Genomic DNA, 25025 nt, shown 5'->3' with positions numbered 1-25025 from the left:
GCACATCGTCAACCATCAGGGATCGTTCGTTTTGTAATGTTTGTAAGTCTGAGAGGTTTACAGCAATCTTCCTGTATAACTGTTATCTTCACTGTGTCCACAGGTCTCCACCTATGATATTAGATGGCGCTTTGCTGTTATCTCTTATGCTTCCGAAGGCAAAATTATTGTGAACCTGAATGATGATGACAGTGGGGATGCAGAGGCAGTAATTGAGCAATTAAAAACTTTCAATTTTAAAGGTAAGACATATGACGGACTGAATTCTTACTGGCAACCACTTGGCATTGCCATCTTATAGAATAAAGGTATATGTGGCACAGCAGTTGAATATAAACAAGCAGTATTATTTGCATTTATCAAAAGAACATACATGGGCTCATAGGCAAGTCACTTTTTCTCCTGAGTTTTCTCCTAGGAGATAATGTTCATGTTCTCTTTAAAATAACATTTAAGCATTTTACAATTGAAGACATGTACCACAAAATTGGTGAAAAAGTACTATCAAAAGTATTTTGAGTATTTTATTGCTTGCTGGTGGCCTTTTATGACAAGGGCAGATATGCAATTCCCCTCATTATAAAATGCATTTTCAACCACTAGCAAGCAAGGAAATACTCAAAATTATTTCGATAGTGCTTTTTCGACAACTTTTATGTACTTTTTCAACTGTAAAATGCTTGAAAGTGATTTTTAAAGAGTATGAGAATTATCTCCTAGGAGATAACTGAGGAGATAAGGGCTATATGCAATTCACTTTTTCACCTGAGTTTTCTCCTAGGTGATATTTTTAAACTTGTCAGTAAAAAGCCTTTTAAGCCACCGGAAAGCAAGAAAATACTCAAAATAATTTTGATAGTACTTTTCACCTACTTTTTGGTACTTTTTTAGTTGAAAAGCGCTGGGAAGTTATTTAACCACCTTAGCGGTATGGACGAGCTCAGCTCGTCCATTACCGCCAGAGGGTGCCGCTCAGGCCCTGCTGGGCCGATTTTGATCAAATAAAAAGCAGCACACGAAGCAGGCACTTTGCCAGCCGCGTGTGCTGCCTGATCGCCGCCACTCTGCGGCGATTCGCCGCGAGTAGCGGCGAAAGAGGGTCCCCCCAGCCGCCTGAGCCCTGCGCAGCCGGAACAAATAGTTCCGGCCAGCGCTAAGGGCTGGATCGGAGGCGGCTGAAGTGACGTCCATGACGTCACTCCGCTCGTCGCCATGGCGACGAGGTAAGCGAAACACGGAAGGCCGCTCATTGCAGCCTTCCGTGTTACTTCTGGCCGCCGGAGGCGATCAGAAGAACGCCTCCGGAGCGCCCTCTAGTGGGCTTTCATGCAGCCAACTTTCAGTTGGCTGCATGAAATAGTTTTTTTTTTATTAAAAAAAAACCCTCCCGCAGCCGCCCTGGCGATCTTAATAGAACACCAGGGTGGTTAAAATCGAAGATGAAAAAATTATCTCCTTGGAGAAAACTCAGGTGAAAAAGTCAATTGCATATGGCCCTTAGATGCAATTAAAATCGCTGCAAAATAGTTTGTGGGGATTTTGCTGTGATTCTCATTGAAGTGAAACAGAGGCCCATATGCAATTCACTTTTTCACCCAAGTTTTCTCCTAGGAGACAATATGTAATCTTCTGTTTAAAATAACTTTTGAGCACTTTGCAATTGAAAAAAATACCAAAAGTAGGTTGCTTGTTGGTGGCTTCAAAATCATTTTATTGACAAGGTGTAAAAATGTCAACTTGGAGAAAACCAAGAAGAAAAAAGTGAATTGCCTATATGGCACTTATTCAATTCACTTTTTCTCTTAAATGTTCTCCTAGGTGATATTTTTAAACTTGTCAATAAAATGTAAGCCACCAGATTAGCAAGAAAATACTCAAAATAATTTTGATAGTACTTTTTCACCTACTTTTTGGTACTTTTTTAGTTGAAAAGCACTGGAAAGTTATTTAAAATCGGAGATGAAAAATTATCTCCTTGGAGAAAACTCAGGTGAAAAAGTCAATTGCATATGGCCCTGAATTTTTTTTTGCTTGCTGATGGTTTAAAGGGCATTTTATTAAAAAGTTTGAAAATATCACCTATGAGAAAAGTCAGGGGTAAATGTAATTGCATCTAAGGATGCAATTACATTTACCCCTGACTTTTCTCCTAGGTGATATTTTCAAACTTTTTAATAAAATGCCCTTTAAACCATCAGCAAGCAAAAAAAAATTCAAAATTATTTTGATAGTACTTTTTCACTTACTTTTTGGTACTTTTTCCATTGCAAAGTTCTGAAAAGTTATTCTAAATCAAAGATGAATAATGATTTCCTAGGAGAAAACTGAGGAGAAAAAAGTGAATTGCATATGGCCCAAGGTGTGAAAATATCACCTTGGAGAAAACTCAGAAGAAAAAGTACATTTTTTTTCTCTTAAGTTTTTTCCTAAAGAGGAACAGTCACGAAAATCTTAAAATTTAAAACACATACAAATAAGAAGTACATTTCTCTTAGAGTAAAATGAGCCATAGATTACTTCTCTCCTATGTTGCTGTCACTTACAGTAGGTAGTAGAAATCTGACATTACCGACTATTACCGATTATTTTGGACTAGCCCATCTTCTCATAGGGGGGTTCTCAGGGTTTTCTTTATTTTTAAAAGCACATAGTGAATGGCAGTTGCTCCATCCAACTGGCAAAATAGTGTGCAGCGAGCAGGGAGGCTGGCCAGCATCTTTGTATTAATCATTTTCATGGAATGTCTTTATAAAGAATAAAGGCCATACTGAGAATACCCTATAGAGAGATGGACTAACCCAAAACCTGTTGGTAATTAGAGCTGCTCAAATCCGGATCCGGGAGATACCCGGATAGTTGCTATCCGGATGTCTCCCAGTAAACCTGTGTGGGGTGGGTGAGGGGTTAATCTTACCTGTCTGACGTCTTCTTCGTCCGTCCCTCGGTGCCTCCCACGATGCGCTCCACGCGAGTCACGTGATTACAAACACTTCCTCCTTCAACCCGGAAGGAGGAAGTGTTTGTAATCACGTGACCGCAGCTTGGACCACATCGTGGGAGGCGCCGAGAGACGGACCGAAGAAGATGTCAGACAGGTAAGATTAATACCCCCCGCCCGCCCTGCACAGGTAACTGGGAGATATCCGGATAGAACTATCCGGATGTCTCCCGGATCCGGATTTGAGCAGCTCTATTGGTAATGTCAGATTTCTACTACCTACTGTCAGGGCCGGTTTAAGCAACAATGGGGCCCCAGGGCAAAATAAACCTGGGTGGGGGTCCCAACAGATACTCCGGAACAAAAATCGGCATTAAGGGACCTTTTTTGCAGCTGGTATAGTCAGGGTTTGAAGCCCCAATCGGTCGGAGCTCCACATTCTGGCTATCCCTGCCTGCATGGGGGACAAGGGGTTAACAAGTTTCAGGAGGGGGGACCCCACATAATTTAAAAAAAAAATTCCCACACTCTAAACATAAAAAAAATTGGGAAAATAGGAAAAAATGCCAGGGATCTTCATACAGCCATATTGCGGCTGTGGCTGCGTATGGACCCCCTGGAAACCCCGTCAGGAAATTTATTGCTCTTTCTTTTGATGCATGTAAAATTACACTACCGTTAGGTTTGCTACTAAAAGTGACATTTACCGCATTTAAAAGTATACTTTTTTCCTTTCTAAACTTTAAAATCGATTTTCTTAAAAACTATAAGGTCTTTTTGAAAAATGTTTTTTTCCTCTTATCCCCAATGATCTCCTTAACATATCCTGCAAATTTAGGGTTTCTAGCATTTAAAGTGGATTTGCTATTAACCATTAAAGCCAGCGGGTTTTCAATTGTGTATTTTTTTTTCTTTGAAACTTTAAAATCTATTTTCTCAAAAACTATAAGGTCTTTTTGAAAAATGTTTTTTTCTTCTTGCAGCCACTTTGGGCCCCTACAAGCTCTGGGGCCCTGGGGCAATTGCCTCCTTTGCCTGTATGGTGGCGCTGGCCCTGCCTACTGTAAGTGACAGCAACGTAGGAGAGAAGTCATTTATGGCTCATCTTAAATTCTGGGAGAAATGTACTTCTTATTTGTATGCGTTTTAAATTTTAAGATTTTTGCGGCAATTCCTCTTAAGTAATATTTTTACACTTCATGATTAAAAAGCCTTTTAAGCCACCAGCAAGCAAGAAAATACTCTGAATAATTTTGACAGTACTTTTACTTTTCATATACTTTTTGGTACTTGTTTAATTGGAGAGTAGTGAAAAATTATCTCTAAAGAAAAAACTCAGGAGAAAAAGTTAATTGCATATGAGCCCTGGGCTCATCTGGGACCATATGCAATTCACCTTTGATTTAAAATAACTTGCCAGCAGTTTTCAACTAAAAATGTACCAAAAAGTAGTTGAGATACCGTCTTTCCCCTAAAATAAAACCTACCCCGAAAATAAGGCCTCCCTTATATTTCAAGCATGCTGGGGGGGCGCACGATTATAATAGGAAGGGAGCGCCAGCGCAAAGACGGCAAAGTGTACTGCGTGCAGCGTGAGGGTCAAAGGGCGCCCTCATAGCTTGAATACCATGTCGCTGCCGCCGCCACCACCACCGTAGAAATTGCTTGGAACGGAGGGGGATGCAGCCACAAGGGAGGTGCGGTAATAGCCTCCCCATACACAAAGAGTCTAGCCCCTCCCCCCGAAAATAAGCCCTAGCACATATTTCCTCCCCAAAAAGAATATAAGACAGTGTCTTGTATTTGGGGAAAGACGGTAGTACTATCAAAATTATTTGGAGTATTTTCTTGCTTTCTGGTGGCTTAAAGGACATTTTGTTGACAAGTTTAAAAATGTCACCTAGGAGAAAATTTAGGAGAAAAAGTGAATAGAATAAAGGCCATATAGGCAATTCCCTTTTTTCTTCTTGGTTTTCTCCAAGTTGATATTTTTACACCTTGTCAATAAAATGATTTTGAAGCCACCAACAAGCAACCTACTTTTGGTATTTTTTCAATTGCAAAGTGCTCAAAAGTTATTTTAAACAGAAGATTGTAATGATCTGCTCTGCTGTCTGCACAGGCAGACAGCTTTTTGACCATTTTTTAGGTCTGAGTGCTGCAGGTCCCTGGAAAAGAGACCTATCTTCACTCTGCAAGTTTCAGAGTTGCTGTTCTGGTGAGGAATTTGCATCCACTTGTCATGCAAATTGCTTAGCTGCTTCCTTTGATGGCTTGCAGTATAAATACCATTTCCTCCCAGAATTCTCTGCTGGTTATGAAGGTTTGTTCCTGCTAACTTTCCTGGAGTTTCAGCCCCTCTGCTGATTGTTGGCGAAGATTCTAGTGTAGTTAATAGTTAATAATTAATTATTGGGGAGTGAATCTTGCATTCTCTATAGTGCAGTCAGGCTTTGTATTATTTGTACTGTTTATTCCTGTGCTGTTTTTGTCTGGTCCCTGCGATTGTACTGTCACCTGCGGCGGCTGGCAGTAAATCGTTTGGTCTCGTTCCTAGATCGCATTCGCCCTAGCGGTAGTGGATCTGCTTTGTCTGTCTTGGAGTATAACCTTAGCTGCGGTTGCTACTGGTTACTCCTTTAGTCTGTCTTGTCCAGCACGAACGTTTGCTGTTGTCTGGTGGGAGGCAACCGATTAGCAAGCGTTCGCGTTATTTGTCTGTCTTCTTTGTTAGGTTCATTTGTTAGTCAGGGTTGGCGTGTTTTGTCTCTGTTGCGCTTCTCGTGTGGAGACAGCGCCATTAACGTGTTTTGTCGCTGTTGCGCTTTACGTGCGGCGACCGCGTTTAGGTAGTTCGTTTGTTACTCTCTTTGACGTTCAGATTGTGGTTCTTTGCTGTGCCTTTCCTACTCAGTCACGCTCTGTCTCATTCAGTCTTGTGTCTCTATTAGCATTCGCCATTCTGGCGATTGCTTTCTCACTTTGGTTTTTGCTGTTGTATTTCAACCGTCGCTGAGTGGCGACTAGATTGGTGGACATACATACATTCTGTCTCTGTGCTCATTCTCTCTCTCTCTAGGGGCTATCTTGCCCTGTATTGCTTCCCCTCGTACAATTCCTATCTGGCATCTGTGGCAGTGCAGAGGGTTTATTCCTCTGCACTCCACAGCTCCATCTGCCGGTGGGAATTCCCCTCTACAGGTGCATTGCACCAAAGCTGGGTTCTGTTATTCAGAATCAGAATTAGAATCAGAATCGTTTATTTCGCCATGCATGACTGGGTCATTATTATTTTTGGCACAATACATATAGCTCAGGGAAAGACATAGATGGAAAGAGACATATTCAGATGCTTGTGGAGGATTTCCGCAGTGTCAGCGCACATCTTGTGCGCTGACCACGGAGATAATTCCACAATAGTTACAAAGATTAAATATTGTCTCCTAGGAGAAAACTTGGGTGAAAAAGTGAATTGCATATGGGCCTCTGTTTCACTTCAATGAGAATTGCAGCAAAATCCCCACAAACTATTTTGCAGTGATTTTGCCGCAGTTCTTATTCAAGTGAATGGGTGAGAGTGTTTTTCAAAATGCACAGGCTGCCAAAACACCAGCAGAAAAAAAACTGCAAGTGGGTTCCAGGCAGACTAAAACAACTTTCCAGCACTTAGCAAATTGAAAAAGTACAAAACGTAGGTGAAAAAGTACTATCTTAATGTCTTGATGTGGTGTATACCACATTGCCCTGATATTCACAAACCCGAAAACTAAAGACACTTATAGGCATTGGAACTGCAGAAATTACCACAATCTGTTGCCGGAATAAACCAGTGGTTTGGGAAATTAAAGCGCACAACTAATCTGTTAATTTTGCTCTTCATTTCTTCGGTTTTTTTTAGTCATCTCTTTTCTCTCCTTCTCAGAACATGGAAAAAAACACGGAACAAACTATCGTGGAGCTTTCAAGGAGGTGTATAATATGCTATTTGCAAACCAACAGAGAGATCCATTGGGACTCTTGAAGACACAAAACATCATTGTGTTCCTGGCAAACGGTAACAAAGTTTATACAGTTATGCTCTGTGGGACTAATTTTTTCTAGTATTATTTTCCACCGTGCCAAGCACATAAATACACAAATAACTGTGCTGTGTTCCTTTTTTTTCTTTCTCTGCCTGAAAGAGTTAAAAATCAGGTTGCAAACAACGTCAAGCACACTCGTCACAAAGATAGAGGGGAAAAGAGAGAGAGAGCGAGAGAGAGAGTGTGAGTGTGTGTGAGTGTGTGTGTGAGCGCATGTGCAGAAGACCCTCTCTATTCTATATTCAAAGTTCATGTGAAGGTGGCCTTAGTATCTTTGACCGGATCACTGGAGATGCAGGTAGAGGTACCCTCAAACGATATGCCAACATAAAATCTCCTTAAAGGACATCTAAAGTGGAAATAAACTGATGAGCAAAAAAATTGTATCTATCCTCTTTCTCCTAAAAAATGACTTTTATCCCACAGTTTTATTTTATATCCAGTGGCTGGATAGTGTAATGGTTAAGGGCTCTGCCTCTGACACAGGAGACCTGGGTTTAAATCTCGGCTCTGCCTGTTCAGTAAGCCAGCACCTATTTCAGTAAGGAGTTTCTTGGGCAAGTCTCCTTAACACTGCTACTGCCTACTGAGTGCGCTCTAGTGGCTGCCTCGCACGCGCTTTGAGTCCGACAGGAGAAAGGCGCTATACAAATACTGCCATTATTATTATTATTATTATTTAAATCTAATTATTACGTTTTTACTGTTTCATTGTCTCTGCTTAATGACACTTTTATTGAAATATACTAAAGCTCAAATCTATGAATTATTGAGCCTTTTTTATTTTTCTCCTGCACTCAGAAGGTATTTACTGACAGAAAAGTATTTTATGGCTGTAATTACTAATCAGTGAGGGTTATACTATAGTCTGACCCGGTCCCGACCCGGACAGAAACTGTCACTTGCATAACTGATGTTTAACTCTGCAGAGAAATACAAAAAGGAACACAGCATAGTTATTTGTGTGCTAGGCACTATACATACACATGTCTATCTCATCATGTCACATGTCACCTTGGTTGTCCTTTAAGTTTAGCACTTCAAAGGGTTATTTTACACCAGTGTTCCCAACCCTGTCCACAAGGCCCACCAACACTGCATGTTTTGTGGAAATCCACAGAGGTAGTTAGTTAATCAGCTCTGCTGAGATGCTAATTACCCCACCTGTGTATGTTTTTGGTCTCCTGCAAAACATGCACTGTTGGTGGGCCTTGAGGATAGGGTTGGGAAAAATGTATTCTACACCACCACCACACAGTTTGTTGTTTTAACACACTGAGACAGCAGGACCACTATTACAATGGTCTCAATCAGGTGTTGGCATTCAATGAGCTCCCCTCGCCTCTCAGCCATATACCACTTCAATCCTCACTGTGACTTTCTTCTGACCAGCAGGCTTTAAAAGTTTACCTCAGACCAATAAAAAGAGTTCATAGCAGGCCCAGATTTACATAACAGGAGCCTATAGGCACAGATATCCTGGTACCTTAGGCTTCGTCCTCTATGAACTTACAAACTCCCACCACACTGCAGTGCAAGTGTGCTGGCTGGCCCAGCTTTCACTGTTCCCTTACTTCCCTTGCCCGTCATAGGTATCTACAGGTGCCCCTTAGTATTAGGTAGCCAGAGCTATCCTCAGTCTTAAGTAGTGTTGGGCGAACACCTAGATGTTCGGGTTCGCGAACGTTCGCCGAACATCGCCGCGATGTTCGGGTGTTCGCGCCGAACTCCGAACATAATGGAAGTCAATGGGGACCCGAACTTTCGTGCTTTGTAAAGCTTCCTTACATGCTACATACCCTAAATTAGCAGGGTATGTGCACCTTGGGAGTGGGTACAAGAGGAAAAAAAATATTTGAAAAAGAGCTTATAGTTTTTGAGAAAATTGATTGTAAAGTTTCAAAGGAAAAACTGTCTTTTAAATGTGGAAAATGTCATGTTTCTTTGCACAGGTAACATGCTTTTTGTCGCCATGCAGTCATAAATGTAATACAGAGAAGAGGTTCCAGGAAAAGGGACCGGTAACGCTAACCCAGCAGCAGCAGCACACGTGATGGAACAGGAGCAGGCGCAGGAGGAGAAGGCCATGCTTTTTGAGACACAACAACCCAGGCCTTGCATGAGGACAAGAAGCGTGCGGATAGCATGCTTTTTACCGCCATGCAGTCATAAATGTAATAAAGATAAGAGGTTCAATAAACAGGGACCGGGCGTCAACGCTAACCCAGCAGCAGCAGACGTGATGGAACAGGAGGAGGCGCAGGAGGAGAAGGCCACGCTTTCAGGTGCAACTCAGGCCTTGCATGAGGACAAAAAAATGTGTGCGCAAAGCAATGCAATGAGTAGTTTTCAGGACACAATGGGCTATTCGGAGGAGCTATTCCCACCCCCACAATCTTCTACCTGTGAAAGGTCAATGGAACAGCCACAAATGTTGTGCCCGGATTCACAACCTTTTTCTGTGGAAAATGCACCTCGCACTGAAATGCAAGGCGAGGCTGAGGATGAACATGACGTCAACAACTCAACATGACGCAAAATGGGGGCGGAACAGAAAGCTGCTTTCAATGTTTTGAAGGCCTTAATTGCCTCCGGTGGCCAGTTAGATGCATCATTCATCACACCCAAATCCCAGAGCAATGTGTGCAGGAATTTGAATCGCAGGAGGTGTACCGAGATCATCTGGACAAGTGACCAAGTGACAAGTGACCAAGTGAAAAGTGACAAAGTGACCAGTGACAAAGTGACAAAATGACAAAATGACAAAGTGACAAGTGACAAAGTGACAAGTGACAACGTGACAAGTGACAAAGTGACAAAATGGCAAAGTGACAAGTGACAAAGTGACAAGTGACAAAGTGACAAGTGACAAGTGACAAGTGACAAGTGACAAAATGACAAAGTGACAAAGTGACCAGTGACAAAGTGACAACTGAGAGGTTGTTCTGGGGAGCTCCACTGCACTCAGTCGCATATGAGGAGAGGTCTCGTCGGGACTGCTGATCCTCCTCAGCTTGCTCAAAGCCTTGAGGGTTCCTGAAGATCCTCTGCTTGGAGTTCGCTGGGGTTCAGCTTGGTGTCGGGGTCGGCGGCGTCCTCCTCACTCCAACGTGGCAGATCTTCTGTTGAAGGAAAAAAAAAAACATTGTTAAAAGTCCAGTACCGCTTCTGAAGGACTCACCAAGAGATGCAGGAGCGCTTTAATCTAGCGCACCATCGCTCGCTGGGTGATGTCCCTCCCTACGCGCTGGAATTCTACGCTGCACATGCTAGCACGCTTTTGCGCAGTGCCGAGGCGCATTCCAGCAGCTAGCTACCAAGCTTCTGTGGATCTGATTGGGCCACCATGTTGGATCTCTGCCAAGTCCTCCAAAATTTTGAGCAATCCACGTTGCGTGACTGAGCAGTGACAACTCTACAGTCAGTATTACAATACCACTGCTGTGTTTACTGAAGAAATCAATGTTGAAGATGGAAACCGCTGGCATGATGCAAGTGGGGGATTCTGAAGATGAAAACGATCAGCGTGATGATACCAACATCAGGCAACCTGCCTCAGGAAACGCTGGTCCCAGCTATGACAAAGAACAGGACGAGGAACAGCTGGAGTTGGAGCAGGAATTGGATGCCCCCACTGCCGAGGGACAGAGCGGTGCACGTTGGACTTCCACAATTTAGCGGGAATGGACAGCAGAAGAGGAAGAAAGTGATGCTGGTGACGAATATGGTGCATCACAACAATCACAACGCTCACAAGAACATGAAGACAGAGGAGTCTGGCAGGACTCTCTGGCACACATGGCTCAATTCATGCTAGACTGCATTGAACGTGGCCCGCGCATTATTCACTATTCATTATTATTCATTATTCTGGAATCTGGACCACACCAATTACTGGGTTTATACCCAGTTTATACAAACACAATGTTAAAAACTGATTGAAGAAAGTGTCAGACAGGTCAAAAATGGAACAATTCCAGCAGGCCCTTGAGGATGGAGACTTTAGAGAGGAGATTGACATCCTCCTCCTTCTCTAGCCAGTTGTACGCCGACAGACTGACTTCAGCAAACCCAGGAGGACCAGGAGGGCAGCAAAGAACACAAGCTGCTGCTAGTGCCGAAAAGGGAATGGTATTGGCAGTGTCCTTGGAGTGGGAACATTTTCTGACACCCATGCAGCAGCCCACATAACAGCAATCGGGCAGTTCCACGTCCTCCAACACCAATCGCCTGGAGAAGATGGTCAAGGCCCAGGACTACATGTCAGATGGCGTAGCTGTGTTGAACAATCCATCTGCAGACAGACGGTGAGTGTGACAGGCAGCACAGGACCATGGCAACTCACTCATAGTACCACAGTTTGATAGTGCTGCCCAAAAAATTATATGGATCCGTGGACCCGGGCACTGCGGGCAGTACTGGGAAGTGGGAACGCAGATTTTAGTACCTAAACACACGATACAACATGTTTTCCGGGGTCGGACTCTGAGGCACATACAGATGGTCCCGATCATCATCCTCATCATACAACTCTTCTACTGAGTCTGACCCACCCACCACCTCTGCCACCCCAACATCCCCAGACACAGACCCCTCATCGTCCTCAACATTAACTTGGGATGCTGGCCTGAGCCAGACCTCCTCCTCCACATCAGGCCCCATCATCTCCTCAATGGCAGCCCTCATTAATCGCTCTGGCGACGGACCGATGGACACAACGTTCTCCTCCGGGGAGGGCTGCTGCTGACCACTGGCTGCTGGGGTGGATGTTATAGCTTGCGTGGGGCGTTGGCTGTTGCTGTTGTTGGGAGTGCTGCTCACAGCGGAGGTCTCTGAGGAACTCATGGTGAGCTCATATAGTGGTTGGCGGTGAGTGGAGTATTACTGATCCCAGCAATATACACACTGACTGGCAGAGTACGCAATGCTATATAGTCTGGCTGTTGAAATAAACACTGCGCCACAATCTATATATTGCACGTATATCTAATGTCCACAATCCATATATTGCACAAATATCTACTGTCCAACAAGTATTGGGATCGCTGCAGGAAGTCCAATTTGGATAAAACGGTTTGTTGAAACTGCTGCGCTCTCCAACCTATAATAACACATAAACTCCACATAGGGTAATATTGTATAGTCAATGCAGATGCTCCACACCAATAGTGACTTGTGCTCCCCAGATGAAAAAACTTAGTACTCCCACTCCCCCTTTTCCTAGATGCTCACCAGATATATACCACCCCAGCTTTCAGGTGGATCTTGGGTAATGGTTATTAATCAGCTTTCTTGGCTCTGTAGGGGAAATGAAAGGAACTCCACATAGGGTAATACAGTTCAAAAAAGAAGCAGGATAACTTAAAACAGCACTCCCTTCAATTCCCACAGTGTCACCAGGTGAATGTGTCACTCCACACTGCAAGCCACACTTCTCACCAGATGCAGCCCACCTCTCAACTCAGGTGGAAAATGCGTTTGGTTTACTTCCAATGACGCCACGAATGATGCCTCTTTAAGATATTTCTTTTAATCCAGAATAAAAATCTCCATAAAACGATAAAAAACAATAGAAAAACACATAGCGTAATATTGTTATATAAAATAGCCTCTGCGCGTTCAATGCATCTCACTTACGCGTCCAGAGTTTGTATCAGCGTGTCACAATATAAGCATTCCAATGCCCATCCGCAGTCCGGTGTGCTGCTCAGGTACCCGCGCCCTCAGCTGTCCGCGCAGTCCCGCTCCGCTCCTTCCCCGGATCAAGGGTTTTTCCGCCGTGCACCAAAGTTTAGACCGGCCGGTCCGCTTCCTAGTGTGCGTACGACGTCAGACGTAGCTCCGCCCTACGCGCGTTTCGTCCTCACGCCAGACTCATCAGGGGCAACGCCTCCTGCCGTCTGACGTCTCCTATCATAGTGCTTCCTCGTTGGTGATTGGTGGATCACCCGTGTCAGCGAGATGGGCATTGTTAACAGTCTCCATTCACTATAACAATTACAGTGCTAAGTTAAGGACATAATAAATATATAATCAAAGTAACATGATGACAAATTGTGCAAAATTAATGTCAATTAATCATAACCTACCCTTACTCAAATGTACACCCTCTTGTGATATATACGGATACAAGCCCCACTTATCCTGATAAAAATACTGTATTAGCTCCCTCCTGTGGTCAATCCAAATGTTACAACTTACTTTCACTAATTAAGTATTAAAATGTGCCTCATTAGCCAGTATGCTTCCTAACCCTTATTATTTCCTATCAGTGAATTGCAACGGGTACCCCCAATTAATTAAATGTATTCAATCATTGGAGATATGACAGTTTAGGTCAAATTCTATGTTTAATCCTTCTGGGGTTAAAGTCTTAAGATTAAAAATCCATTTGCCCTCAGCTTTGGATATTTCTTTTGTAAGATTTGATCCTCTCCATTTTTTAATATATTTCTCCAGAGCCATAAACTTAAGTCCAGCAGGGTCCCTATTATGATGTGTCCTAAAATGATTTGAGACACTGTGACTTTCCAGGCCCTTCTTAATATTGTTAACATGTTCTCTGATACGCTTGAACAGTTCTCTGGTTGTGCGTCCTATATATTCCAGTCCACACGGACACCAGAGAATGTAAACTACCCCCTTTGTCCTGCAAGTAATGCATTGTTTGATCCTGAAAGTTCTGCCAGTATTTCTGGATATAATTTGATTACCCCGCAACGCTTGTGCCTGTCTGCAACCCAGACAATTTCTACACGGAAAAAATCCTGTTTGTCCCAACATGTCACCTCCTCCTATCAAGGGGGGCTCTATGCAGCTTGATACCAGAGTAGACTTGATTGTTGGGGCCCTTCTATAAATAAATTGGGGCTTGGTGGGCAGAACCTTCTTAAGAATTCCATCAGCTCTAATAATATTCCAATTTTTGATAATTAATTTTTCTAAATCTTTATGTTGCTGATTAAAATCAAAAATAATGGAGAACTCTTTATTGTCATTTATCCCTTTTACCTTGTTTAATAGGAGATCCTGTCTGGGTAGTTTGCCCACCTGCAATCTCTCTGTTCTTAGGGTCTGTTCATCATAGCCTTTTTCTAAGAATCTATTCAAAAGGGTTTCACTTTGAGTCAAATAATCATCCATATGGGTACAGTTTCTTCTTATTCTTACGAATTGGCCTCTTGGTATATTCTTAAGCCAATTCCTGTGATGGCAACTCGTAATTGGGATGTACCCGTTCCGGTCCGTACTTTTAAAGTATGTCTTGGTAGTTAACTTACTGTTTTCCTTCCTGATCTGCAGATCAAGAAAGTCAACTTGCTCACTGCTGATAGAGACAGTTAAATTAATTTCTGGCCAAATTTGATTCAATTCTTCACAGAACTGTCTCAGCAGTGTTTCTGGACCCCTCCACACAAAGAACAAATCATCAATGAATCTTGACCAGGACACTACTTTATCGTATAATTGCATCTCTTGTACCCTCTTTTCCCATTCACCCATATACAAATTTGCTACACTTGGTGCGAATTTGGCCCCCATGGCACAACCTGTCTGCTGCACATAATATGACCCATCGTACCAAAAATAGTTATGATTGAGAGAATATTCTAACAATCTGGTGATAAACTCAGTCTGAGCTTCTTTTAAGGATCCCTCCCCATTTAGGGCCTCTCTAATTATTCTGATGCTCTTTTCGTGGGGAATGACTGTATATAGTGAAGCTACATCAGCTGTTATTAATAGGTCATCCTCTTCTACTTCCAGCAATTCCAGTCGTTGTAACATATGTTTGGTGTCTTTAAGCAGATTAGGTATTTCATTAACTCTCGGTTGCAAAAATATATCTATATATTCCCCGACCCTTTGGGTAAGGGATCCTACCCCACTGACTATGGGGCGTCCCGGTGGATTCAGGGGGTCTTTATGAATTTTGGGGATACAGTAAATCACTGGAATCCGTGGAGTGTTTGGAAGAAGATACTTAAACTCATCTGTGGTGATAATATTTTGCTTTTCCCCCTCCAACAGTATTTGTTTCAATGTATTCTTGTATAATACAGTGGGATTCCCTCTAAGTTTCCTATATGTATGAGAGTCTCCCACTATTTTATTCATCTCGGTGGTGTATTGATCTTTACTCATTACCACTAACCCTCCCCCTTTGTCTGCCGGTTTCAATATAAGATCCTTATTGTCAGCCAGACTTCTAATCTGTTGTTTGATCTGTGTATAGCCATGTATTCTTCTACATTGCATCTTCTCTAAATCATTAAGAACTGCTCGCTTGAATATTTCCACACTGTTTTCTTTACTCGTATCTTGTGGATTAAACAGTGACCGATTTCTCAAATTGGTATGTTGAAACTGGGTTGGAGGATTAATACGGTTACTAGGTCCTTCTTTTCCTAGAAAATATTTTTTAATATTGAGTTTCCTTGTATATTTTTGAATGTCCAAATATGCTCCAAATTTATTAATGGGTTTGGGGGGGGCAAAATTGAGTCCTTTGTCAAGCAGATCAATTTGGGCTTGTGTTAAAGATACTCCACTGATATTAAATATCCCCGTACCCGTGCCATTCGTTATCGTCTTCTTTTGTTTCCTATTTCCTCCTCTGCTGCCCCTTCTGTGGGTCTTTTGCTTCCTCTGCCCCATCCCTCCTCCTCCTTCTCCTGTAGATAGTCCCACTCCTCCCATTGTTCTAACCCTAAAAAACGGTCCCCATCTGGCTTCCTTGAGGAATATTTGTTGTATATAGAGGGGTCTCTATCATCATCCTCCAATGGTTGAAACCTGTTTGACCTAGGTGGGTCCCTAAGTTGATAATACTGAGTCCCATATCTATCTTGTTTCTGTGGGTATTTGGGAGGTCTGGCCTGTTTGGGACTCCTGGGTCGCCTTTGCCAATTGGGGTTTTTCGGGAGAGTCCAGGGTCTCTCCTTTGGAGTAACTGGATGTTCTACCGGTCTACTAGGATTAACTGGGGCTATTGCAACCTGTCTGTTCTCCTGTGTTGGTTCCCTATTTTCTACTCCTTGTGAAGCTTGATTATTGATTTTATCCTTATTAGCCTGTTGTGCAGCTATATTGATTTGCCACCTATAGGCTTGTTGTATTCTGTAATCTCTGCAGTCACTTGAATATCTTTTTTGTTTAATATCCATGATTTCCTTCTCATGACTCATTAATACCTTAGTCAGATCTTCCATTTTATGTTGGTATTTCTCTTCTCCTTTGTGTGTTTCCATTTTTAATTTTAATTCATCAATATCATTCTCTAACCTATCTAATCTATTTTTCTTTCTTTTGGCTAGTCTTTTTAAAAGACCCACCCCGCATTGATTAAGGTAATCACCCAAATCTTTGTCACTTTCGACAGTATTTTCCCCATCATTGATGACCAGATCCCATCGGTAACGTTTAGGGACTATTCCCACCTCTACATAGGAGTTAAGACTAGTATAATCCCACCAGGTGGTCTGTTCCTTTAGCATAAGATTATGCAATGTTTTGAACTGTGCATCAAGATCATCAGGACTAATATCAGCATCGATTTCTTTAGAAAAAATTGTTTTTAAATCAATATTCCCTCTCGATCTAAGTGTAAATGCATCCATTTTCTATATAAAACCAAGATCAGGCTGCAATGAAAAATAGCTGGAAACTATAAATATATATGTTGAAATAAACACTGCGCCACAATCTATATATTGCACGTATATCTAATGTCCACAATCCATATATTGCACAAATATCTACTGTCCAACAAGTATTGGGATCGCTGCAGGAAGTCCAATTTGGATAAAACGGTTTGTTGAAACTGCTGCGCTCTCCAACCTATAATAACACATAAACTCCACATAGGGTAATATTGTATAGTCAATGCAGATGCTCCACACCAATAGTGACTTGTGCTCCCCAGATGAAAAAACTTAGTACTCCCACTCCCCCTTTTCCTAGATGCTCACCAGATATATACCACCCCAGCTTTCAGGTGGATCTTGGGTAATGGTTATTAATCAGCTTTCTTGGCTCTGTAGGGGAAATGAAAGGAACTCCACATAGGGTAATACAGTTCAAAAAAGAAGCAGGATAACTTAAAACAGCACTCCCTTCAATTCCCACAGTGTCACCAGGTGAATGTGTCACTCCACACTGCAAGCCACACTTCTCACCAGATGCAGCCCACCTCTCAACTCAGGTGGAAAATGCGTTTGGTTTACTTCCAATGACGCCACGAATGATGCCTCTTTAAGATATTTCTTTTAATCCAGAATAAAAATCTCCATAAAACGATAAAAAACAATAGAAAAACACATAGCGTAATATTGTTATATAAAATAGCCTCTGCGCGTTCAATGCATCTCACTTACGCGTCCAGAGTTTGTATCAGCGTGTCACAATATAAGCATTCCAATGCCCATCCGCAGTCCGGTGTGCTGCTCAGGTACCCGCGCCCTCAGCTGTCCGCGCAGTCCCGCTCCGCTCCTTCCCCGGATCAAGGGTTTTTCCGCCGTGCACCAAAGTTTAGACCGGCCGGTCCGCTTCCTAGTGTGCGTACGACGTCAGACGTAGCTCCGCCCTACGCGCGTTTCGTCCTCACGCCAGACTCATCAGGGGCAACGCCTCCTGCCGTCTGACGTCTCCTATCATAGTGCTTCCTCGTTGGTGATTGGTGGATCACCCGTGTCAGCGAGATGGGCATTGTTAACAGTCTCCATTCACTATAACAATTACAGTGCTAAGTTAAGGACATAATAAATATATAATCAAAGTAACATGATGACAAATTGTGCAAAATTAATGTCAATTAATCATAACCTACCCTTACTCAAATGTACACCCTCTTGTGATATATACGGATACAAGCCCCACTTATCCTGATAAAAATACTGTATTAGCTCCCTCCTGTGGTCAATCCAAATGTTACAACTTACTTTCACTAATTAAGTATTAAAATGTGCCTCATTAGCCAGTATGCTTCCTAACCCTTATTATTTCCTATCAGTGAATTGCAACGGGTACCCCCAATTAATTAAATGTATTCAATCATTGGAGATATGACAGTTTAGGTCAAATTCTATGTTTAATCCTTCTGGGGTTAAAGTCTTAAGATTAAAAATCCATTTGCCCTCAGCTTTGGATATTTCTTTTGTAAGATTTGATCCTCTCCATTTTTTAATATATTTCTCCAGAGCCATAAACTTAAGTCCAGCAGGGTCCCTATTATGATGTGTCCTAAAATGATTTGAGACACTGTGACTTTCCAGGCCCTTCTTAATATTGTTAACATGTTCTCTGATACGCTTGAACAGTTCTCTGGTTGTGCGTCCTATATATTCCAGTCCACACGGACACCAGAGAATGTAAACTACCCCCTTTGTCCTGCAAGTAATGCATTGTTTGATCCTGAAAGTTCTGCCAGTATTTCTGGATATAATTTGATTACCCCGCAACGCTTGTGCCTGTCTGCAACCCAGACAATTTCTACACGGAAAAAATCCTGTTTGTCCCAACATGTCACCTCCTCCTATCAAGGGGGGCTCTATGCAGCTTGATACCAGAGTAGACTTGATTGTTGGGGCCCTTCTATAAATAAATTGGGGCTTGGTGGGCAGAACCTTCTTAAGAATTCCATCAGCTCTAATAATATTCCAATTTTTGATAATTAATTTTTCTAAATCTTTATGTTGCTGATTAAAATCAAAAATAATGGAGAACTCTTTATTGTCATTTATCCCTTTTACCTTGTTTAATAGGAGATCCTGTCTGGGTAGTTTGCCCACCTGCAATCTCTCTGTTCTTAGGGTCTGTTCATCATAGCCTTTTTCTAAGAATCTATTCAAAAGGGTTTCACTTTGAGTCAAATAATCATCCATATGGGTACAGTTTCTTCTTATTCTTACGAATTGGCCTCTTGGTATATTCTTAAGCCAATTCCTGTGATGGCAACTCGTAATTGGGATGTACCCGTTCCGGTCCGTACTTTTAAAGTATGTCTTGGTAGTTAACTTACTGTTTTCCTTCCTGATCTGCAGATCAAGAAAGTCAACTTGCTCACTGCTGATAGAGACAGTTAAATTAATTTCTGGCCAAATTTGATTCAATTCTTCACAGAACTGTCTCAGCAGTGTTTCTGGACCCCTCCACACAAAGAACAAATCATCAATGAATCTTGACCAGGACACTACTTTATCGTATAATTGCATCTCTTGTACCCTCTTTTCCCATTCACCCATATACAAATTTGCTACACTTGGTGCGAATTTGGCCCCCATGGCACAACCTGTCTGCTGCACATAATATGACCCATCGTACCAAAAATAGTTATGATTGAGAGAATATTCTAACAATCTGGTGATAAACTCAGTCTGAGCTTCTTTTAAGGATCCCTCCCCATTTAGGGCCTCTCTAATTATTCTGATGCTCTTTTCGTGGGGAATGACTGTATATAGTGAAGCTACATCAGCTGTTATTAATAGGTCATCCTCTTCTACTTCCAGCAATTCCAGTCGTTGTAACATATGTTTGGTGTCTTTAAGCAGATTAGGTATTTCATTAACTCTCGGTTGCAAAAATATATCTATATATTCCCCGACCCTTTGGGTAAGGGATCCTACCCCACTGACTATGGGGCGTCCCGGTGGATTCAGGGGGTCTTTATGAATTTTGGGGATACAGTAAATCACTGGAATCCGTGGAGTGTTTGGAAGAAGATACTTAAACTCATCTGTGGTGATAATATTTTGCTTTTCCCCCTCCAACAGTATTTGTTTCAATGTATTCTTGTATAATACAGTGGGATTCCCTCTAAGTTTCCTATATGTATGAGAGTCTCCCACTATTTTATTCATCTCGGTGGTGTATTGATCTTTACTCATTACCACTAACCCTCCCCCTTTGTCTGCCGGTTTCAATATAAGATCCTTATTGTCAGCCAGACTTCTAATCTGTTGTTTGATCTGTGTATAGCCATGTATTCTTCTACATTGCATCTTCTCTAAATCATTAAGAACTGCTCGCTTGAATATTTCCACACTGTTTTCTTTACTCGTATCTTGTGGATTAAACAGTGACCGATTTCTCAAATTGGTATGTTGAAACTGGGTTGGAGGATTAATACGGTTACTAGGTCCTTCTTTTCCTAGAAAATATTTTTTAATATTGAGTTTCCTTGTATATTTTTGAATGTCCAAATATGCTCCAAATTTATTAATGGGTTTGGGGGGGGCAAAATTGAGTCCTTTGTCAAGCAGATCAATTTGGGCTTGTGTTAAAGATACTCCACTGATATTAAATATCCCCGTACCCGTGCCATTCGTTATCGTCTTCTTTTGTTTCCTATTTCCTCCTCTGCTGCCCCTTCTGTGGGTCTTTTGCTTCCTCTGCCCCATCCCTCCTCCTCCTTCTCCTGTAGATAGTCCCACTCCTCCCATTGTTCTAACCCTAAAAAACGGTCCCCATCTGGCTTCCTTGAGGAATATTTGTTGTATATAGAGGGGTCTCTATCATCATCCTCCAATGGTTGAAACCTGTTTGACCTAGGTGGGTCCCTAAGTTGATAATACTGAGTCCCATATCTATCTTGTTTCTGTGGGTATTTGGGAGGTCTGGCCTGTTTGGGACTCCTGGGTCGCCTTTGCCAATTGGGGTTTTTCGGGAGAGTCCAGGGTCTCTCCTTTGGAGTAACTGGATGTTCTACCGGTCTACTAGGATTAACTGGGGCTATTGCAACCTGTCTGTTCTCCTGTGTTGGTTCCCTATTTTCTACTCCTTGTGGAGCTTGATTATTGATTTTATCCTTATTAGCCTGTTGTGCAGCTATATTGATTTGCCACCTATAGGCTTGTTGTATTCTGTAATCTCTGCAGTCACTTGAATATCTTTTTTGTTTAATATCCATGATTTCCTTCTCATGACTCATTAATACCTTAGTCAGATCTTCCATTTTATGTTGGTATTTCTCTTCTCCTTTGTGTGTTTCCATTTTTAATTTTAATTCATCAATATCATTCTCTAACCTATCTAATCTATTTTTCTTTCTTTTGGCTAGTCTTTTTAAAAGACCCACCCCGCATTGATTAAGGTAATCACCCAAATCTTTGTCACTTTCGACAGTATTTTCCCCATCATTGATGACCAGATCCCATCGGTAACGTTTAGGGACTATTCCCACCTCTACATAGGAGTTAAGACTAGTATAATCCCACCAGGTGGTCTGTTCCTTTAGCATAAGATTATGCAATGTTTTGAACTGTGCATCAAGATCATCAGGACTAATATCAGCATCGATTTCTTTAGAAAAAATTGTTTTTAAATCAATATTCCCTCTCGATCTAAGTGTAAATGCATCCATTTTCTATATAAAACCAAGATCAGGCTGCAATGAAAAATAGCTGGAAACTATAAATATATATGTTGAAATAAACACTGCGCCACAATCTATATATTGCACGTATATCTAATGTCCACAATCCATATATTGCACAAATATCTACTGTCCAACAAGTATTGGGATCGCTGCAGGAAGTCCAATTTGGATAAAACGGTTTGTTGAAACTGCTGCGCTCTCCAACCTATAATAACACATAAACTCCACATAGGGTAATATTGTATAGTCAATGCAGATGCTCCACACCAATAGTGACTTGTGCTCCCCAGATGAAAAAACTTAGTACTCCCACTCCCCCTTTTCCTAGATGCTCACCAGATATATACCACCCCAGCTTTCAGGTGGATCTTGGGTAATGGTTATTAATCAGCTTTCTTGGCTCTGTAGGGGAAATGAAAGGAACTCCACATAGGGTAATACAGTTCAAAAAAGAAGCAGGATAACTTAAAACAGCACTCCCTTCAATTCCCACAGTGTCACCAGGTGAATGTGTCACTCCACACTGCAAGCCACACTTCTCACCAGATGCAGCCCACCTCTCAACTCAGGTGGAAAATGCGTTTGGTTTACTTCCAATGACGCCACGAATGATGCCTCTTTAAGATATTTCTTTTAATCCAGAATAAAAATCTCCATAAAACGATAAAAAACAATAGAAAAACACATAGCGTAATATTGTTATATAAAATAGCCTCTGCGCGTTCAATGCATCTCACTTACGCGTCCAGAGTTTGTATCAGCGTGTCACAATATAAGCATTCCAATGCCCATCCGCAGTCCGGTGTGCTGCTCAGGTACCCGCGCCCTCAGCTGTCCGCGCAGTCCCGCTCCGCTCCTTCCCCGGATCAAGGGTTTTTCCGCCGTGCACCAAAGTTTAGACCGGCCGGTCCGCTTCCTAGTGTGCGTACGACGTCAGACGTAGCTCCGCCCTACGCGCGTTTCGTCCTCACGCCAGACTCATCAGGGGCAACGCCTCCTGCCGTCTGACGTCTCCTATCATAGTGCTTCCTCGTTGGTGATTGGTGGATCACCCGTGTCAGCGAGATGGGCATTGTTAACAGTCTCCATTCACTATAACAATTACAGTGCTAAGTTAAGGACATAATAAATATATAATCAAAGTAACATGATGACAAATTGTGCAAAATTAATGTCAATTAATCATAACCTACCCTTACTCAAATGTACACCCTCTTGTGATATATACGGATACAAGCCCCACTTATCCTGATAAAAATACTGTATTAGCTCCCTCCTGTGGTCAATCCAAATGTTACAACTTACTTTCACTAATTAAGTATTAAAATGTGCCTCATTAGCCAGTATGCTTCCTAACCCTTATTATTTCCTATCAGTGAATTGCAACGGGTACCCCCAATTAATTAAATGTATTCAATCATTGGAGATATGACAGTTTAGGTCAAATTCTATGTTTAATCCTTCTGGGGTTAAAGTCGGCCGGTCTAAACTTTGGTGCACGGCGGAAAAACCCTTGATCCGGGGAAGGAGCGGAGCGGGACTGCGCGGACAGCTGAGGGCGCGGGTACCTGAGCAGCACACCGGACTGCGGATGGGCATTGGAATGCTTATATTGTGACACGCTGATACAAACTCTGGACGCGTAAGTGAGATGCATTGAACGCGCAGAGGCTATTTTATATAACAATATTACGCTATGTGTTTTTCTATTGTTTTTTATCGTTTTATGGAGATTTTTATTCTGGATTAAAAGAAATATCTTAAAGAGGCATCATTCGTGGCGTCATTGGAAGTAAACCAAACGCATTTTCCACCTGAGTTGAGAGGTGGGCTGCATCTGGTGAGAAGTGTGGCTTGCAGTGTGGAGTGACACATTCACCTGGTGACACTGTGGGAATTGAAGGGAGTGCTGTTTTAAGTTATCCTGCTTCTTTTTTGAACTGTATTACCCTATGTGGAGTTCCTTTCATTTCCCCTACAGAGCCAAGAAAGCTGATTAATAACCATTACCCAAGATCCACCTGAAAGCTGGGGTGGTATATATCTGGTGAGCATCTAGGAAAAGGGGGAGTGGGAGTACTAAGTTTTTTCATCTGGGGAGCACAAGTCACTATTGGTGTGGAGCATCTGCATTGACTATACAATATTACCCTATGTGGAGTTTATGTGTTATTATAGGTTGGAGAGCGCAGCAGTTTCAACAAACCGTTATATAGTCTGGCTGAGCGGTGTACACAGAGTGGCAGTACACACAATGCTATATAGTCTGGCTGAGCGGTGTACACAGAGTGGCAGTAAACAATGCTATATAGTCTGGCTGAGCCGTGTACACAGAGTGGCAGTAAACAATGCTATATAGTCTGGCTGAGCGGTGTACACAGAGTGGCAGTACACACAATGCTATATAGTCTGGCTGAGCGGTGTACACAGAGTGGCAGTAAACAATGCTATATAGTCTGGCTGAGCCGTGTACACAGAGTGGCAGTAAACAATGAATATAGTCTGGCTGAGCGGTGTACACAGTGGCAGTACACACAATGCTATATAGTCTGGCTGAGCCGTGTACACAGAGTGGTAGTACACACAATGCTATATAGTCTGGCTGAGCGGTGTACACAGAGTGGCAGTACACACAATGCTATATAGTCTGGCTGAGCCGTGTACACAGAGTGGCAGTACACACAATGCTATATAGTCTGGCTGAGCGGTGTACACAGAGTGGCAGTAAACACAATGCTATATATAGCGTGGCTGAGCGAGGTACACAGTGGCAGTACACACAATGCTATATAGTCTGGCTGAGCCGTGTACACAGAGTGGCAGTACACACAATGCTATATAGTCTGGCTGAGCGGTGTACACAGAGTGGCAGTACACACAATGCTATATAGTCTGGCTGAGCCGTGTACACAGAGTGGCAGTACACACAATGCTATATAGTCTGGCTGAGCGGTGTACACAGAGTGGCAGTAAACACAATGCTATATATAGCGTGGCTGAGCGAGGTACACAGTGGCAGTACACACAATGCTATATAGTCTGGCTGAGCCGTGTACACAGAGTGGCAGTACACACAATGCTATATAGTCTGGCTGAGCGGTGTACACAGAGTGGCAGTACACACAATGCTATATAGTCTGGCTGAGCCGTGTACACAGAGTGGCAGTACACACAATGCTATATAGTCTGGCTGAGCGGTGTACACAGAGTGGCAGTAAACACAATGCTATATATAGCGTGGCTGAGCGAGGTACACAGTGGCAGTACACACAATGCTATATAGTCTGGCTGAGCCGTGTACACAGAGTGGCAGTACACACAATGCTATATATAGTGTGGCTGAGCGAGGTACACAGTGCAGTGGCAGTAAACAATGCTATATATAGTGTGGCTGAGCGAGCGGTGTACTACTGTTCCCAGCAGCGACACACAATGACTGGGGGGGACCCTGGCTAGCGTGGCTGGAGAGCGAACTACCCTGCCTGCCTACCCAAAGCTAAACCCACAGACAAATGGCGGAGATATGACGTGGTTCGGGTATTTATTTACCCGAACCACGTGACCGTTCGGCCAATCAGAGCGCGTTCGGGTCCGAACCACGTGACCCGTTCGGCCAATCACAGCGCTAGCC

The 25025-nt window shown here is 42.6% G+C and overlaps 1 protein-coding gene across 2 annotated transcripts in view; it reads left to right on the top strand.

The window, feature by feature from the left end:
- Nucleotides 1-25025, top strand: part of LOC137528774 (complement factor B-like) — a 161088-nt gene that overhangs the window by 69806 nt on the left and 66257 nt on the right. For both annotated transcript variants that reach the window (XM_068250341.1, XM_068250340.1), the window contains exons 7-8: nt 104-242; nt 6861-6992. In XM_068250341.1, coding sequence (XP_068106442.1) covers nt 104-242; nt 6861-6992 — 271 coding nt within the window. The remainder of the gene's footprint in view (nt 1-103; nt 243-6860; nt 6993-25025) is intronic.

This window comes from Hyperolius riggenbachi, chromosome 8, assembly GCF_040937935.1.
Source record: "Hyperolius riggenbachi isolate aHypRig1 chromosome 8, aHypRig1.pri, whole genome shotgun sequence".
NCBI lineage: Eukaryota > Metazoa > Chordata > Amphibia > Anura > Hyperoliidae > Hyperolius > Hyperolius riggenbachi.
Note: the sequence above shows the minus strand (reverse complement) of the source record. Positions and strands in the feature narration are given on the sequence as shown.